At 41.8% G+C, this 19152-nt stretch overlaps 1 protein-coding gene and 3 non-coding genes across 5 annotated transcripts; all 4 read left to right on the top strand.

Annotated features, from left to right (window-relative positions):
- Window positions 1-214: 214 nt before the first annotated feature.
- On the top strand, window positions 215-3905 carry LOC115038405 (uncharacterized). 2 transcript variants are annotated; one of them, XM_029497245.1, is made up of 7 exons: window positions 215-297; window positions 771-826; window positions 967-1181; window positions 1668-1942; window positions 2207-2323; window positions 2536-2683; window positions 2879-3905. In XM_029497245.1, the coding sequence occupies exons 1-7, from the start codon at window positions 265-267 to the stop codon at window positions 3187-3189; spliced, it is 1155 nt and encodes a 384-aa protein (XP_029353105.1). In that variant the 5' UTR covers window positions 215-264; the 3' UTR covers window positions 3190-3905. The 2 variants fall into 2 exon arrangements, with proteins under 2 accessions (XP_029353105.1, XP_029353106.1); XM_029497246.1 differs by having other exon boundaries at window positions 2536-2677; window positions 2879-3903.
- A 5053-nt stretch (window positions 3906-8958) lies between these two features.
- On the top strand, window positions 8959-9030 carry trnaa-ugc (transfer RNA alanine (anticodon UGC)). Its single transcript has one exon. It is a non-coding gene; the product is annotated as a tRNA-Ala (tRNA).
- Window positions 9031-10778: 1748 nt separating this feature from the next.
- Window positions 10779-10860, top strand: trnas-uga (transfer RNA serine (anticodon UGA)). Its single transcript has one exon. It is a non-coding gene; the product is annotated as a tRNA-Ser (tRNA).
- A 6548-nt stretch (window positions 10861-17408) lies between these two features.
- On the top strand, window positions 17409-17482 carry trnan-guu (transfer RNA asparagine (anticodon GUU)). The gene has a single exon. It is a non-coding gene; the product is annotated as a tRNA-Asn (tRNA).
- The last annotated feature ends 1670 nt before the right edge of the window (window positions 17483-19152 follow it).

Here is a 19152-nt window from a genome sequence, read left to right on the forward strand (position 1 = left end):
AAGGCAGCTACAGACTGAGCCCACTCAGCAGATTTTTGGACCCGCCCCCTCAGATTGGTACACAGCCAATAGGAAACCAGGATCATCTGAGAGAAACGTGATGACGGGAGGTTTTGAGCTGCAGCTGCTGCTCTACAGTTTCCTCCATCATCAGATCTGAGTCAGAGGATGTGATCAAACACTGATTTCTGCTATCTGCTGTGTCTTCTCCTCTCACCAGGTGATTCTGGTGTCAAACAGAGTCCAAATACAGCAGAGACAACAATGGATGTGTCAGAGGACAAAAAGCTGGACAAGGTGAGAGGTCAAACATCTTTCCTGATGCTCCAGACTGATTTAGAGGCTCGGCACACGGCAGGAAATGGAGAACAAATATTAAACCAATATCTCCTGTAGCTGGAAATGATTTAATCTCTTTGGGCAGAGAAAGAGGAAAGGACAGAAACTGAAACTATTGTTTACATTTTTTATAATGAGTGACAGACGAGTTTCTTTGTTACATCACAATAAGACTGAAGGCAGAGACACATACAGTTTCAGTCCAGTTTATTCCCTTACATTAAATTTTTTAAATCCAGACAAACATCATTTTGAGGTCACAATCAGCTGATTGATCAGCAGTCTGGCTTTCAGATGAACAGTTAGATTTCTGTCTGATCAGTTCTACCGTCTGATTTCCAACATGGCTGCTGCTTCTGTGCTTCAGTTCAGATTGACCTGTGTGTTGCTTATTTCCAGTCAAACTGATGATGTTTCTTTCTGGACCACAGTCTCCACAGAGCTTCACACCTGAACTGAAAACTGAATCTACCAAAGTGTCATACAGGTAATTCAGCTGATGTCATCTCTGCAGTGTTGGTGGTCTCATGGATGGTTCCTCCTCTTCACCTTCATGCTCAGTGTGCTCCTCTTAGACAGTGATATGGTGTTTGTGTGTCAGCTCATTCTACCTTCTGTGTCCTGCAGGTTCAGGTGTCCTTGTCCAGGTATGTTCCAGTGTTCTTTAACTGGACTGGTGTTTGTTGTTGATCAGGAGGCGGAGCTCCTCTACAACACTGTCCAGTGGGATGAAAGCCGCCTCCAATCAGCTGGCAAGACGGCTGCTGGGCTGCTGTTCAATATCCACTGTGCTGAGGACGCTGTCTGTGAGCTCCACCTCCCACACTGTGAGACAGAAGATGGTGAGATAGAGATTAGTGCTTTTTAGAGCGATGATTAAAAGCCAACAGTCCTGTTATCTGTTCTAACAGCCCTGCTGTGATGACAGACTTCCCATTCAGACTTTGTTTTATTAGTTAGTTAGTTTTATTTTGGACTTTAATCTCAGCCTGACAATGTTACAGTCACAGTACACTGACAGTAACAGACCTTATTAAGGAACTCTGAAGAATTTAATAATTAATAAAGAAGTGACATTTTTCTCCTGACAAAATGCTGGAAAAGAAACTGTTTTCTAAGATTTAGATCAAAGGATGAGCTATTTCTATAGCAAGTTGATGTTGTCCGATGGTTCATCAAGAAGAATAGCTTGGATGTTCGGTAACAAACAAAGTCTGAACATCACAGAGACAAACACTGATAGCTGACTGAATTTCCTGACGTTCCTGTCCTGGATATAGAATAAGACCATCACTATCGTTTTACAGAATGTGTCTCTGTTTTCCCAGCTCTCTCCTCTGAAGGTCTGCTGTCTGTCGTCCACATCACTGATGATGGAATGAGCTTCCTCAAACCTCTGGAAATCACAGACACTCATGTGATTGTGAAAGTCTCTCATCTATCTGCCTTTGGCCTCGTCAGGGATGCAGGACAGAAGCTAAGGGGGTTATTCACCAGAAAGAAACGCGTTTGTGGCCAACTTCTGCTGTTCCTCCGACCTCCGGCCAGAGACATTCAAATACTGGATGTGTTTCTCCTGCCAAGCAACCTCCCTTTGTCTGAGGTAAAGCTTTGTGTCATTGATTTTAACTTATCAAACCTTCTCATACTGGGACTCCTAGAAACTGACATCTGAACTGTGAACCTTTAGATGTCTTCTGTTCATGTTAATTTCTGCCAGGCGGTTCAGCAGGTGTCACAAACAGCAGCTTAATGAGTCCAATTTAATCAAACAGTACAGAATGGAGCTTTAGATCAGGATCTTTGTGTGTGTTTTTCAAAATTAACTTTAATCTCCTTAAGCACTAATGATATAATGTTGCTGAAGGTTGCTGCCCAGCAAGATGATGCTGTTTACATCAAGATCTCTTCTGCCTGTAAACTGAAAGTTGGCGAAAGGTACATTGTCCGCTCTGATCCAGGGAAGTTTAAAATACAGCCTGAGGTGAGTCAAACCTCCATACACTTCTAACAGATATCAAAACCATAAAAATGTCCTTCTATTCGTCTGAAAGCTGCGTCACTGTTTGAAATAATTCTTGTTTTGCTCTTATTTTTATTCACTATCTGTTGTGTTGACTTTAGCATGCTAACGAGGTAGCTTCATCTAGTCACTAAGTAACATCTTGTTCCTGCAATTTGTCTCCTCTTTCACAGTCTGCTGTGTTTTACTCAAAATTTGGGGTAAATTTCTTTCCAACATTTGAGGTCTTCCTGACTCCAAACATACAGACATTGACTTTGATGGTCAAACATGAAAAAGGAACAGAAGTGTGGAAACGCAGCATTCCTCTGCCAAGTAAAGGTTTCATCTTCCTCTATATAAAATAAATGAAGAAGTGACCCAATCATTGCTGTTGCAAAGATCCCAACAATCCTGTCTGTGTTAAAATAAAAAATTACACTGAAATCATCTGAAATCTGACATTATATCAGTGTTTTAAAGTGCTGGTTGTTATTGGTGATTACTAAATTAGTCTTTCATCTGGTTACCTGTTAGGTCCAAAAAGGAAAACTGTTCAAAACCCAGCTGACAAAAACTTCCAAGCAGAAGAGAAGCTGTGTGCTGTTCGGGCAGAATTCATTCAGAGAGTGTCTGACACTGTTCTCAACCAGCTTCTGGATAAACTGCTTGAGCGTGGTGTTATCAGTGATGCAGAAATGGAGTCAGCCAGAACAAAATCCAGAGCAGAAAAAGCCAAAGACGTGATCGACTCAGTAAGAAGAAAGGGAAGCGAAGCCAGCTCATTTCTGATTTCTGCTCTCTGTCAGCTGGATCCTTGTGTTTCCAGAGAGCTCTCATTAAGATGAAGGCAAAGACACAAAGTCTCTGAGGATGGATGGAAATATTAACATGCAAAGTTTTGCTGTAAAGTCTCTTTTCTTAAGTAGTTAAGAACACATGTCTCCACCAGATCCCACAGTACTTTGGGCTCTGGGATTTATTTTCTGATTTTTAAATTTAAAATGTGTGTTTGTGTTTACTGTTGGGAGGAAGGAGAAATAAATAAATAAAGGAGAAATAAAGGTCCAACACAGGGCTAGTTATTGTTCAGTCAGATCCACAGCAGGCTGCCTTCCACTTCTCACTTTTATTTTCATTCCTCCTTCAAATCTTTATTAATATGATTAAATATGTTTTTTTGCTGTTTCAAATCATTAATGCTTTGAGCTTTGATATTTAACTTTTCTATCCTTTTTTTATAAGCATTTTTAATGAACGGAGCAAATCTTCAAAGGCTCTTCATACTTTTTCATCTTTGATGTACTTCCACATACGTTCACCTAGAGACTCCATTCAAAATTTAAAATGTTCACAAAATCTTCAACTATTAAACTTGTCCACTTTCTGAAATCAAACAGTTTAAACCTTGTGCTCATTTCTGCTGTTTCTGACTTTATGATGGGTGTGTATTGGAAAGAATGTTCACAGCTGGAGTGGAGAGTCGAAAAAACCTCTTTAACTCATTCTATAATTTTTACTACTTTAGTTTACTTTACTACTTTACTACTACTTTAACTTGTGCTTGTCCAAATAATAAACAATGTTCTATGTTGCTCAAAGTGAGATTTACAGTTTACTTCATCCTCACACTACATGCTAATGTTAGCACAGTTGCACTGCCCCTTTCCTCTACATTGGTTTCTGTTTCCTCATCAGAGACTGGCAGCTGGACGAACATGTCAGGATGGTCGGTGGTCTAAGGCTCCTTGAGAGATGTGTTTGCTTTCCCACTAAAACTTGAAAACGTATCTAAGTAATACTTCTACAGAGCTTTCAGTTGTCACCCTACCACTCCAAATGTGAAACTGAGTGTGCAAATATGGAATGATGCAATAACAGCCAAACAACTAGTTGAGTATGTGATTTTATTTATATTTAGCATGCAATGTCTCAGTCTCTGCTGTCTGTTCCACAGAAGAACACGACAGCTCAGCGGGACTCCTCTCTCTCTGTGACACTGGATCTGTCTGTCTGTATCCATGTCAGAAACTTCATGCATGAAACACTCTGAACTTCTTTAAAACACGGTGGATTTATTGATATGAAAGTGTCCACCGGTCCACCAACCCACCATCGATATATTGTGATGGTGTGAAGAACATGTGAGCAGGAGAGCAGCTGCTTAAGTTTATGATGTGTTCAGGAAACAGTCAAAGCTCCATACACAACAACAGTCCTGCTTCTGTTTACCAAAAGGCTCCAAAGCCCACCCAGGGACCTGCTGTGTTTAGTTCACTTGTTGCTGTAATCTCCAACAAAGAGCTAAAGTCTTGTGGAGAATGTGGGCATCGATCCCACTACCTCTCACATGCTAAGCTAGCGCTCTACCATTTGAGCTAATTCCCCAGCCATCAGCACATGTTCTCTAAATGAACCCAAAGTGGTACCGTGATGCACATATATATCTTTATTTGCACGTGCACAATGTGATAATATACAGTGAAAGTATCTCCAGGAGTAAAATGATTAAATCACGACCTCAATCTGAATTGACAATCTCTGTATTATATCAGAGGCCCTTTGCGGTACATATACTTATCTTTATTAGCATTTGTATCTGTATATACACACACACAAACACATACACCACGTTTTCCAGCCCTCATGGTTCTTGGGGAATCCATACATGTGGAAACCCTTCTCGGACTGATTGGAGCATCCAAACGCTGCACTCCTACATTAAAACAAACCACTTTACCATCAACCTCACCTGCAGGATACACATTACACTTCCATTACCCTGGACTGATCACTGTAACTTTGTGTTATTGTTGTATCTGATAAGTTAAGGACCAGAAACTTTCTATAAAAGTGTATGAGCAGGTTAAAAAGTACTGAGACTTCCACCTGCAGTCTATCTAATGACCACCAGGGGGCGGCTCCACTCTGTGACACAATGATCAATGTGATCAGCTGTTTGCTGAAAGGCTGTGAAGCCCACCAGAGACCTGCTGTGTTTAGTTCACTTGTTGCTGTGTGTAGTTGGAACAGCAGGCTGCAACATCATGTCTCTGTGGGGCGATTGGTCAGCGCGTTTGGCTGTTAACTGAAAGGATGATGGTTTGAGTCCACCCATGGAAGTGGTTTGTCTTATCCACTGGAATTATAGTGGACATGTGGAACCCCAAGATTTGATCTGGAGAAGGTGTATGACCGGGTTCACAGGGATGTTCTGGAGTATGGAGCCATCCCATCACTATATGACAATAAGCTTCCCTTTCCCCGAGACAACTACAGGGTGTAACAGATGTACAGCTGTGGTGAGGACGGGTTACAGGTCTGTAGCTGGAGGACTTTGGCACCATCGGCCTGAGATCTACAGGATTTCTGGAAGGAAAACAAACATGAAAAGCACAAAGTTAAATTGTAGACACACAGTTGAACTGCAATGGCCGGGAATCAAACCCAGGTCAACTGCTTGGAAGGCAGCTATGCAAACCAAGCAAAGCTCCATATAGCAGATACCAGGTCCATCCACAGCTACTGATCAGCTGAAAGCTAAAAAACTGAGCAGAGTGCTGTGGACTTGAGTGAAACAGTGAAAGGATTTCCCCAACAAGCCTTTTGATCGTAGCTGTCGAATGTCATAAAGATGTTCTGTGGCTTAGCTGCTCACAGGGCCTGTTTCTGCAAACAGAAAATCACCGCACCTCCACTGATGTGATTCAGTTTTCAATTCCTCTGATTCCTCAATCAACTGTTAGTAGAAACTGTGGCACCTTTGGCATTTCCTACAAGCTTTTTATCTCTCATTTCAGCATGCATGGTATAAAAGGTATTCAAGTGGGAGACCTAGAATCCATCATGTGTTAAACTGATGTTGTATGCAGGATCCAAAGGAATGGAGGCAACTGGCAGTGGTGGGATTCAAACCCACGCCTCCGAAGAGAGTGGAGCCTTAATCAGGCACCTTGGACACTTCAGAATGGGAATGACACCCACGTCACATTAGTACAAATAAGTACTTCCTGTGCTTGTTTAGCAATGCTGGGGATTGCACCAAAGGACTCATACATGGAAAGCACACATTCTACCACTGAGCTACATTCCCTGTATGGTGTGGCAGATGAGATGATTGGATATCCTTCTTCCTGCTCTCAAAATACAAGTCAAAATAATTTTAATAAGAGTTTGGTCTAGACCTGCTCTATATGTACTTGATGTAACTTCATTATGATGTTTTGACGTGAATTTAAAAAAAGAGGCCGAAACATTAGGAGTTTGCTTTTAAGTGGACTTCAATGGCTGCTGTTTTGTCATCACATGTACACTTGTGTTCACTTTGGTAATTTGGTAGGATGACTGCACAGGATAAATTGCTCCAAGCTGAGAGGATAGTTGAGAGATCAGGGTGTTGCACAAGATAAGTACTTGCTGTGCTTCATTATCAACGCTGAAGATGACAGGGATTGAACGCAGGGCCTCATACAGGCAAAGCATGCACTCTACCACTGAGCTACATCCCCTGGATGGTGCACAATGCCAGCTGGAAACTAATCACTAAACTGTAACAAAGGAAATGATCAATTTGCAGTCTGTGCTCTGATCATTGTAACTTTGTGTTATTGTTGTATCTGATAAGTTAAGCTGTACTTCTAATGACCACCAGGGGGCAGTTCCACTGGTTGGAAAAAGACTTCAGACTGCATCAAAGTCTATGGAGAGAACAACATCAAGTTCTGAGATGCTGCTTGTGGCCAGTATGGGGATTGAGCCCATGACCTTGGTGTTATTAGCACCACGCTCTAACCTGCTGAGCTAACCGTGTTTGTAGAAGTCTGCAGAAGTCTGAGATCATAACAGTGAAAACGTAACGTTCTCCCCCAACCTGTCAATGATCTGGATAGTCTTCGTGTCTCCTTCTGGTACAGCTTCAACTTTGGTTGAAGAGGTGAAACCAAGCAAAGCCCCAGATAGCAGATACCAGTCCCACTACCTCTCACATGCTAAGCGAGCGCTCTACCATTTGAGCTAATTCCCCTGTACTGGCATGCAAGCTAAGCTTTGGGAAAAGGCCCCTTTAACAACCTCTGAGTTCACCATCAACAGGTTTCAAAGATATTTAGAAATCATTCACGATGGCCCTAAAGGCAGATATTTAGGATAATTCTAGCTGGAATAGCAGGCTGCAATCGGAAAGGTTCGTTCAGTTGTGTCATGGTTCATTGGTTACAACTAACATTTTGTAGATCAGTATCATACCATGGTTGGCTGTGCAGCGTGTGGATGCTCCAATCAGTCCGAGAAGAGTTACAGCATGTATGGATTCCCCAAGAACCATGAGGGCTGGAAAAGGTGGATGGTAATGTGCGTTTGTGTGTGTGTGTGTGTATACAAGTACAAATGCAAGTATATGCACCATAAAGGGCCTCTGATATAATATAGAGATTGACAATTAAAAAGACGACGCGATTTAATCATTTTATTCCTGGAGATACTTTCACAGCTGCCAAAGTCGTGCGAACAAACTAGCAGACAATCGGTCACCTGCCAAGATAAAAATATATATAATCACACTGTGCACGTACAAATAAAGAGCCGTATATGCATCATAATTATGGACCAGTAAAGTTGGTGACAGATAGAACATGATGTTACTTCATCAGTTAAGTTTGGTATATTTCATTAACATTTTGTTAGAGGCAGGTGGAAGGAATTTCAAAAGCTTTGTCACAGGTTCCTGCCATAATTCTTTTTTTTTAATGTTTCTTTTCATTCTGATCTTTATTCAATCCTTCTTTATTGACAAGAAAGATCCAACATTAAGAACAGAACAGCTACACACAAACAAAGGAATCATTAACAGCCCTTCAAGAAGGGGGACCAGAGGGTGTGTGCCAACTACAGGGTCATCACACATCTGTGTGAAGCTGGCCCCCCACCCCACGCAAAATTTCAGTGAAATTTTGCGTGGGGTGGGGGGCCTTTGTGTTTCGTCTGTGCTGGTTTGTATGGTATTATTTTATAGGACATCCACAGGTCGCCCAGCCCGCCATGAATTCAAAATGGACCCAAAATGGTACCGTTCATTTGTACTCCTACGGTTTCATAGATATTACACATTTTAATTTCTGGTGATGGTGTCGCCCAGCCTGCCACGTTCTCTGAATGGACCTGAAGTGGTACAGTTCCTTTGTGCTAAATTGTGCCATAAAAAAAAGGTTTGTCTCTCTGCTAGATGAGTCCTAACAACAGCACTCAGCTGTGTCATATTTTAAGGCTGTGCAGATTACAGAGATTCTCCAACATGCTCTGTAGCTCCCCACCTGGGAAACTTGGTCCATGAAAGCAACCAACCGTCAGAGTCAGGCCGACCACAGAGCCTGTTCTCCTGATCAGCCTGTTCAGTCTCTGTGTGTCTCCCCTTTTGTTGCTGTCTGCTTTAGTTTAGTTTATTTGCACATTAGAAGGACACTGAAAAAGACTTCATGATAAAACACTGTGCAGGGGAAGTTAGAAGTCACAAAAGGTTTATGGAAATACTAAAAGCACCAAACTTTTCATTTTCACATTATTACTTTATTATTCTTCCTATAGTCTGGGGAAAAAAACTGCTAAATCTACCACGCCATGGAGGGGATGTAGCTCAGTGGGAGAGCGCATGCTTTGCATGTATGAGGCCCCGGGTTCAATCCCCGGCATCTCCACAACTTATCTTGTTTAAAACTTAGACAATTTTTACGATAAGAGCAGAGGAGTATCTTACGAGTATCTCAACAGAGCCGGGCTTTGTTTGGGTGAGCTGGCTCGACAGTCGAAAGCTCCAACCAGAGATAACGAGTATCACGATGTTATCAACTTGGTTTGTCGACCCAGGCTTTCCTCAGCAGGCTCTGTGCATGTCCACATAAAAAAGGGCTGTTTACAGGGACCTTTAGATTTTCAGTCCAACGGAGGCAGACTGGGTACTCAGCACTAAAACAACATTTGAAATTTGCTTTACTTCCACTGCTAAGGAAAACTGCTGGGAATTAAAACAAGCAAGGTTAATACTGTACTGAAGATGTTCCCTCTTCAGCTAGTGCAGCTTCAGTATGGCATTGTTACTATTGTAATGATGTCATCTTCAAATACGACAAACTTTGGATAGTGAACAGCTAGCTGTTGCTAAAAAGCCATTAGCAGAGGATGGTTTCGATCCATCGAACTCTGGGTTATGGGCCCAGCACGCTTCCGCTGCGCCACTCTGCTCATAGGACCCCCAAAGAGAAGCACTTGTACTAAAGGAAGTCGTCTGTGTTTCATAATTGAAATGATCAGTATTGTATTCTAAGAAGAAGTTGTTGTCTTTGTCAATCAGCACTGCCCCAACAAGTAGCACTTACAGAGTAAAGGAAGGAAAACTTCTGAAATCACCAACATTACCCCAACTAATAGCACTTACTGCTCTCACAACACAAGTCTGTGCTTCAGTTCGGGAAATGCTGATGACAAATTAAAACATTACACAACTAATCCTGCTGACTAATTTTTCCTCAATATTCCAACCAGGACAACCCCAAAGAGAAGATGTTGTTGAATCATCAATGTCTCTGATTGAAATGATGAGAGTTAGATTCTAAGAAGAAATGGCTCCCAAACCTCCCGTTGTGTTTGTCAGTCAGCACTGCTCCAACAAGTAGCACTTACTGAATTCAACAGTCAAGTTAGTGCTCAAGTTAAGGTAACATTTGTGACTTTCAAACTACTTCCTTATCCCCCACCCCCCATATCATTGATAATATCTGCTGTCCTGGTGATTGAAGAAAAGAAGGAATGACATTTCTCATGTTTTTTGTCCAAATTCCATCCAGGACAACCCCAAAGAGAAGCACTTATGCATCAGACTTCATCAGTGTCTCTGACTGGAGTGATCTGAGTTAGATCTGAAGAAAACATGGCTCCAAGAATGAATGCTGTTTTTGTAAATTAACACTGAAAGGGGAAAAAGAGCAAAGAGCATCTCCTTTTCCTGTTCCATCAGTAACCATCAAAGGAGATGCTGATTCTGTGATGTCACAAAGGTTCTAACGACATCACAGAGATCAAAGACTCCTCCCACTTTTTTGTCATGACCTCCACAGAGTGCACTCTGTTCATGAAGCTCAAAAGACAATCATGGTCCTGCCAGATACCTTTGAGTTCTGCAGACAGAAGCAACATCAAAACTGGAACTATTTGGACTGAACCTGGTTTGTCTGGATTACCTCCCAGGTAGGCTTGGAGGTCTACCAGGTCCAATTCTCTCCAGATGTCCCCAAACACACGCTTCCCCTCCAGGTTTGTCATCTCAAGTATAATTCCCTCAAAAAGAGTTGGAAGCTGTGCTTCCTCACAACAAGAAGGTGCTGTTTCCTTTGAGGAGGAAACTATCTAGGCTGGAAAATGCTGAGAAATGCTGGCACCGGTGTGTGTGGTTGTTGTGGCCAAGTGGTTCAGGCGATGGACTTGAACTCCATTGTGGGTTCCCCGCGCAGGTCCAAATCCTGCCAACAACCGTCTGTTGTTGGCACAACATGTGCTTCTTTCATGCTTCTTCTTTTTGCTGCCACAGTCCTGGTCATATTGGATGAACTGTTGGAGTTACTGCCTTCACTCCTGACGTCCAAGAATCATGCTACATGTTAGGAGAAATTACACTTCCTGTCTGAACACCCAAAGAACAACTTGTCCATCTCCTCCTTAAAGTTGCATCCTCATTCTGATCACCTGGCTCCACCCTATATGCAGCTCCAGGCCGGGAACTGAACCCAAGAACTTATTGAACGTATTGTCTTATTCACAAAAATTCATCAGTGTGTCTCATTGCAGAGTTCCGAGTTAGAGCTGAAGAAAACATGGCTCCAAGACTGAAAGACCAGAAACTGAAAGGGGAAAAGCATAGAAAATAGAAACATCCATGCAGAAAATAATCATCAATGTCTCTCATCAAGTCACATTAAGCTTTCATTCTGACCTCACTCTGGTGATTACTGATTAGGGTAGTGTTGTTTCAATTGATCTGGAGAAATCTGTTCAAAGTGGGAATCTTGATCATTTTGTTGAAACTCTAACCAGGACAACCTCAAAGAGAAGCACTTGTGCACAAATAATTCAGCAGTGTTTCTGATTGAGGTGGTCTGAGTTAGATTCTAAGAAGGGTCTAATGGGAAATGGATAAAGGAAGGAAAACTTCTGAAATCACCAACATTACCCCAACTGATAGCACTTACTGCTCTCACAACACAAGTCTGTGCTTCAGTTGGGGAAATGCTGATGACAAATTAAAACATTACACAACTAATCCTGCTAACTAATTTTTCCTCAATATTCCAACCAGGACAACCCCAAAGAGAAGCTGTTGTTGAATCATCAATGTCTCTGATTGAAATGATCAGAGTTAGATTCTAAGAAGAAATGGCTCCCAAACCTCCCGTTGTGTTTGTCAGTCAGCACTGCCCCAACAAGTAGCACTTACTGAATTCAACAGTCAAGTTAGTGCTCAAATTAAGGTAACATTTGTGACTTTCAAATTACTTTCTTAATCCTCACCCCCCATATCATTGATAGCAGTTGCGGTTGGGGTGATTGACGGAGAAGGAATGGCATTGCTCATCATTTTTGTCCAAATTCCAACCAGGACAACCCCAAAGAGAAGCACTTATGCACAAAGACTTCATCAGTGTCTCTGATTGGAGTGATCCGGGTTAAATAGCTCACACATAATTTCCCCCAAAGAGTCTTGCAGCCACTTCCCTGTTGTGTCTGAATGAAACCACTCCCACCTGTCTACGTTGTTGAGACGGTTTCAGTGGTCTTGGTAATGGTTCATATCAGGAACAGACAACGATCCTCTTAAATTCATGAGGTCCTTTAGCATATGGTGAGACGGCAGCTAACTGTGGTGATTGGTTATTAGGGGAGTGTTGCTGCAGCTGATCTGACCAAATCTGTTCAAAATGGGAATCTTTGCTTTTTTTTTTTTTTGTTTTCCAACCAATTCCAACCAAAACTAGAGATTCAAATTTTTGTTATTCATTGACACAGCACCAACAAAGAGCATGTACTACTTTCTGAACACAAGTCTGTGCTTTGGTTCAGGAAAGGTTGATGACAAATTCAGCTGCTTTAAGAAATTTATCAAAACTGGTTTTAACTTTTAACTCCATCCAGGACAACCCCAAAGAGAAGCACTTGTACCAAAGGGACGTCATCAGTCTTTCTAATTGAAATGATCAGTGATGCAGTCTAAGATGTCTTTGTCAGTCAGCACTGCCCCAACAAGTAGCACTTAATGAATGCAACAGCCAAGTCAGTGCTCAAGTTAAGGTAACATTTGTGACTTTCAAATTACTTTCTTAACCCCCACCACCCAAAAATTGATAGAACCTCATCTGCTTGCGATTGGCTTTTGAAATCACCAACATTACCCCAACTAATAGCACTTGCTCTCAGAATACAAGTTGGTGCTTCAGTTCGGGAAATGTTCATGACAAATTCTGTTGTTTTAAAGAAATCTATCAAAACTTTAATTCCATCCAGGACAACCCCAAAGAGAAGCACTTATGCACAAAGACTTCATCAGTGTCTCTGATTGGAGTGATCCAAGTTAGATCTGAAGAAAACATGGCTCCAAGACTTAATGTCGTTTTTGTGAATTAACCCTGAAAGGGGAACAGAGAGCAAAGAGAATAGAAGTCACATTAACCTCTCATTTTTACCTCACATGATCTCCTCCAAAGAGTCTTTGCAGCCACTTCCTTGTTGTGTCAGTTCCAATGGACTCCCGTTCAGGCTTTTACCTGAATTTATCTTATACCTGAATGAAACCACTCCCACAGCTGCCTGCCTACTTAGTTTGGGCGGTTTCAATGGTCTTGGTAATGGTTTGTAATGAAGACCACATTTAGTCCATCAGGAACAGACAACGATCCTCTTAAATTCATGAGGACCGTTAGCATATGATGAGAGGACTGCTAACTCTGGGGATAAATGTTGCTGCAGCTGATCTGAACAAATCTTTTCAAAATGGCCATCTTTGTTGTTGTTTTTATTCCAACCAAAACTTTTTTCCACCAAATTGTTAAATAAACTCTCTGTCCTGGTTAATCCTTGGACGGAATGAAAAACATTTCAAATCACAAACTCTGCCCCAACAAATAGCACTTACTGCTCTGAAAACACAAGTCTGTTCTTCAGTTGCAGAAATGTTGATGACAAATTCATAGATTTAGCTGATCTCAAGAAATCATTAAAAACTGGTCAAATTTCCACCAGAGCAACCTCAAAGAATTAGAATTAGAATTAGAATGTTTTTATTGCCATCATACACAACGTATAACAAACTTTAAAGACAACTTTGTGGTACAAAATATAATTATAAAATAAGAAAGATAAAAGATGAAGGAAAAAATATATATACAAAAATATATTTACAAAAGAAGCCAGTAAGAATATATGTACAGTTGAGAATTAGCATGACTGTAGATAACGGTGGAAATAAATAAAAAAGTAAAAAAACAAAAAGTAGCTATTCCTGAATTTAACAGTTAAGGTAACATCAGGTAAGAATAAATAAAGGACACATTGACAGAACCACTGTGCTTCATACCAGGACACAGCAGCGTGAATCATGAATCATGTTCGGGAAATGTTTATGACAAATTCATGACTTCGGCTGATAAAAAATAAATATAAATAAATAAAACATTTTGTCCAAACAGGACAACCCCAAAGAGAAACGCTCATGCAGAAAGGAATCAACAGTGTCTCTGACTGATGTGATCTGATTTAGAATACATTGATTCTTTACTTCTTTATTGTCTTTGTCAGTTAACGCTGCCGCAACAAGCAGCATTTACTGAATCCAAGTGAATCAAGTCAACAAACACGTTGGATTGTGACTCTGAACTTTTTTCCACTGTGTTGAATAAATGTGTTGTCCTCCTTCAGCAGGAAGTTTCTGTGGGCTTGGTAACATTTTGAAGAACAGAATGATCAGACAATGATCCTCTTAAATTCATGAGTCTTTCTTTTGTCATCCCTCACAAAATTTTATTTGTAGGCACAGAGGCACAAATAGAAAAATGGCGAGGGGGGCTGTGACTTGGTTCCCATCATTTACATTAAAGAGCCGTTCAAGAGACTCTCTGTGATCTCTGTGAACATAAATCTTTACCTCGGTCTTCTGATCCAAAGTCAAACACCTTGTCCTTTGGGCCATGTGGGGTCTGAGTGTGGCCCATTTTAATGTCCTGTTGTCAGTTTAGTGTCTGTTCTTGTCATATTTCATTGCTTCAACATTCATCAGGATGAAGGCAGCATCAAGCAGCCTGAGATCAGATCCACCTTCTGTGGAGGAGATCTGAAAAACCTCACTGATTTCTGTAAAATGGACACAGTTTAGTCCGTTCACCTACACACAGCTGACCAACCACGAAGGGACTCGAACCCTCAGTCTTCTGATCCGAAGTTAGACGCCTTGTCCATTAGGCCACATGGTCACTGGGCCATGCTAATGTCCCATTGTCAGTCAGTCAGCACTGCCTGGATACAACAGTGGTCAGGGCTACAGGAAAGTAGATCCCTCGAACTGGTTCAAACCTGAACCTTCTACTGCTGGATGTGCTCCTGTGATGTGTGTTAGCAGAAGCGTCACACAATTTAGCCCGTACGCGGTTCTTATATGACAGTAACCTGCTGAAGTTGTGAGTTCAAGCCTCAGCTGGTTGAGCTGTTTGAAGAAAGGTGGTATCTTCTTACAGCGCAAAAATTCTTTCTTTTTTTGTGGATGATGTCACAGTACTCACAGAATGAAAGTCTTCCTTTGAAGCTGCTTTGAAGAATTTCCAAAATCACATGTGATTGATTATTAATGATCAGCTCAGAACCAAACAGTGTATCTGAAGCACAGGAAAGAGTTCTGCTCTCCAACACTCTGATCCCTCAATTACCATCGAGTGCACACTGTTAATGAAGCTCAGGTAGACACAGGTAGATGAATAGTCCTACATTAAAACCGTGAATTGAATTCCCCAACAAGCCTTTTGATAGCAGCTGTAGAAGGTGCTGTGATCAAGTGACGGTCTCCTCTGGAAGTGAGGGTTCAAATACCACTCCTGACAGTCTGTGCTGTTACCCAGCTTCTTTGTCTGAGGGCCTTCTGGGAAAGATCTTTGTTGTGCTTTAAGTCACATCTGTCCTCATTCAGCTGATTCCTCAATTAACTGTTAGTACTGTTTGTAACTGTTTGTAACATATCACATACATCTTCACTGAAATAATGACACCTGTGTCACCTGTGAGAAAGCTCAAAGCTGTGTCCAAAGGTTTGGAGGAGTGAATGGCAGAAAGAATATTTCATGTGGTTGTGGTGTGGTTGAAAGACGAGGCAGAATATTGGAAATGTAGGTCAAAACAAGGTCCACCTCTGATGCTGAAACCCGGGATCAAACCAGGGACCTTTAGATCTTCAGTCTAACATCAGTTTTAGATTTAATTAAACAATTCAATGTTGCACTCATCCATGCACTATGCAATGTTGCAGCTAATGGCTCGTTGCTCTAGGGGTGTGATTCTTGCTTCAGGTGTGAGAGGTCCCGGGTTCAAATCCCGGACGAGCCCTTAGTGATATATTGCCAATATCTTCCCAAAGTTTGTCTCCTGTGAAAAGCAGTCACCACATTTCCATCTGCTCAACACAGCAACAACCACTTTGTCTTGTCCAGAAACTGCAAGCGAAAGCTGGAATACAGGAAGTGATGAGCAGGAACTCCACTGAGAGCAAAGCACTGCTGGGGTTTGAATGCAACATGTCCTGTTTACAAGACAAGACTTATTGATACTAATACATACTAAGCCAGCAGCCTGCCCATTGAGCTAATTCCGCTGTGCTAACATGCTAGCGTGCGCAGCTCACTTGGGAGAGCGTTAGACTGAAGATGTAAAGGCCCCTGGTTTTTGGCATCAGAGGAAAGAAAAGCAGCTTCTGTCAGAAGTGGGATTTGAACCCACACCTCCTGGGGAAACTGCGACCTGAACGCAGCGCAATGACAGCCTGATTAGAAGCTGTAGAGTGGACAAACAGGAAGTGTTTTAGTGTTTCACTTGTAAGATTCAGATTTGAACTCAGATCGCTGGATTCAGAGTCCAGAGTGCTAACCATTACACCATGGAACCCTCCAGGCATATGCTCATTATACAAACAAACTAATTTCGAGATCATTCAAGACTCGAGATCAAGGACTTGAAGAAGCCTAGTCAAGAGTTACACTCATGAACGTGCAAATAAAGATCAGTATATGTATCACAATCATGGACTTAAAGCTTTGCAAGAACAAATGAATGGTACCACTTTGGGTCCGTTTGGAGAACATGGGGGGGCTGGGTGATGTCATCACCAGAAATTAAAATTTGTACTAGCATGCATACAGGGGAATTAGCTCAAATGGTAGAGCGCTCGCTTAGCATGTGAGAGGTAGTGGGGTCGATGCCCACATTCTCCACAAGACTCTAGCTTTTTGGAGATACAGCATACAGGGTGGACTTTGGAGGCTTTTGGTAAACAGAAGCAAGACTGTTATTGTGTTATTGTGTAAATCATCATAATTTTTACTGAATTTCTGAGCAGGACAATCCCAAAGAGAAGCATTTATGTAGAAATGAATAACTGTAGCTGTCTGAGTTAGAGCCTCAGATATGGCTATGGAAGTGCAACAAATTCAAAATTTATCTGGACAGACTGTATCTGCTTTCAAAGCTGTTGTCAGATCTTTCTGTTTTAATTACACAACTCCAATACCAGTTAGTCAGCAAAACATGATGAGCCAAGTCCACTGTGACAAATAAGGATTTTCTTTAGCATAAAATAAACTGTCTCATATCAATCAGAAAAACGGCTGACAGTTTGAGATTCAAACCAACGACCTTCTTATTGTGGGACCAGTTCCTGTTACAGCAGGCTGTAACAGGAACTGGTCAGGAACAGAGAACAGAGCAGGCTGTAACAGGAAATGTAACAGGAACAGAGACATGATGACCAGTTCCTGTAACAGGAACTGGTCATCATGTCTCTGTGGCGCAATCGGTCAGCGTGTTCGGCTGTTAACTGAAAGGATGGTGGTTCGAGCCCACCCAGGGACGATCTTTGTTTAATTCACTGGTATTATAGTTCACACATGGAAGACCAGAGGATTTTTAAGTTGATGCTCAGCTATCTCCATCTACTGGACAGATGGTAGAAGTTGATTCCTGAAAAGAGGAAGTGACTTTTCCTCAGATCAAACTGTTGAAGGAGAACGAGCAGCTTCTTCTCTTCACATGTTTCCTCACTGACTCAAATAGATGCAGAATGTCATTTATCACTTCCTCCAGTAATGTGGACAGTTGTCACTGTGCTGCTCCTGACTCAGTGATGCTGTTGGATGCTTATAGGGCCGCCGTTCTTAAAGTGTGGGCTCCACCCCACTGGTGGGGAATAGAGACATGACAGGTGGGGCGTGAAGAAGTTGAGGAAATGTTCCTTTTCATTCTGATCTTTATTAAACAACAAAGATCATACATTCAAAACAGCCACACACAAACAAAGTTATCATTAACAGCCTGCATGGAGTCTAAATGAAAAGAACATTAGATGGAGACTTTTCATTTGAAAATTTTAAGATGGGTGTATTTCTTCAGCATTTTGTTGGGGCAGGTGGGACTTAAACACTGACCCTTGTTCAAAGTTGCAGTTTGGCAGGGGACACTCAGAGACAAATGTTCTACCACTGAGCTACACTCTCCATAAACACACACAGCCAGTCACTGCAGATCAACAGATCTGGGTAGGACACCTGGTCAGCTACAGAGAGAGTTCACTTCTGTCACTCTGGTTAATGAGACATTACAGAAAAATGCATGTGCTCTCCCTGTCAGGGAATCAAACACCGGTCTACTCCGTGACAGGCGGAGATACTGTCCACTATACTAACGAGGATCCCACATGCCCCTGGTGGTCATTAGATAGACTGCAGGTAGAAGTCTCAGTACTTTTTAACCTGCACATCCACTTTTATAGAAAGTTTATGGTCCTTAACTTATCAGATACAACAATAACACAAAGTTACAATGATCAGTCCAGGGACATTTCTGTGCGTCTTTCTGCGCATGCGCTCATACATTTGAAGCGAATTTGAGATAGTGTGAAGTATGCATCTGTGTCATGTTGGAGATCAATGAAAGACAGGAAATACCTTTGATCTCCAGTGACGTTACACAGTCTCGTTGTGGAGTTATTAGTTGTTGATGTTGTTCTGTAAAAATCTGCATCAGTGAAACATTCATTCATACACGAGGACATCACGTATATTGTTGGAATAGAAAATCTTATTATTTCTGTGTGTGCTCCTGAGAAAACGGCTCATGTGCTGCTTGAAGTGAATCAGCACAGCTTCTTTGAAGAACATCTGTTTGTTGCTTACAACATCTGGATTACAGATTACACATCAGACTGATATTCTCTGTGTCATGGTGTTCAGAGATTTCAGCAGCTCACATCCAACACAGAGACTCTGAGCAGGCCCACCTGGTCTTAGACCCAGACCCAGACCCAGACCTAAATCCAAACCCAGGAGACAGAGGTTGAGTGAGTCAGTGAGGAAGAAGCTGCTCGTTCTCCTTCAACAGTTTGATCTGAGGAAAAGTCACTTCCTCTTTTCAGGAATCAACTTCTACCATCTGTCCACTAGATGGAGATAACTGAGCATCAACTGAGAACTGAGTTCTTCATCATCTGGAAACAGACAGCATTGTTTTCTTCAGCTGGAGCTCTT

This window comes from Echeneis naucrates, unplaced genomic scaffold (assembly GCF_900963305.1).
Source record: "Echeneis naucrates unplaced genomic scaffold, fEcheNa1.1, whole genome shotgun sequence".
Lineage (NCBI taxonomy): Eukaryota > Metazoa > Chordata > Actinopteri > Carangiformes > Echeneidae > Echeneis > Echeneis naucrates.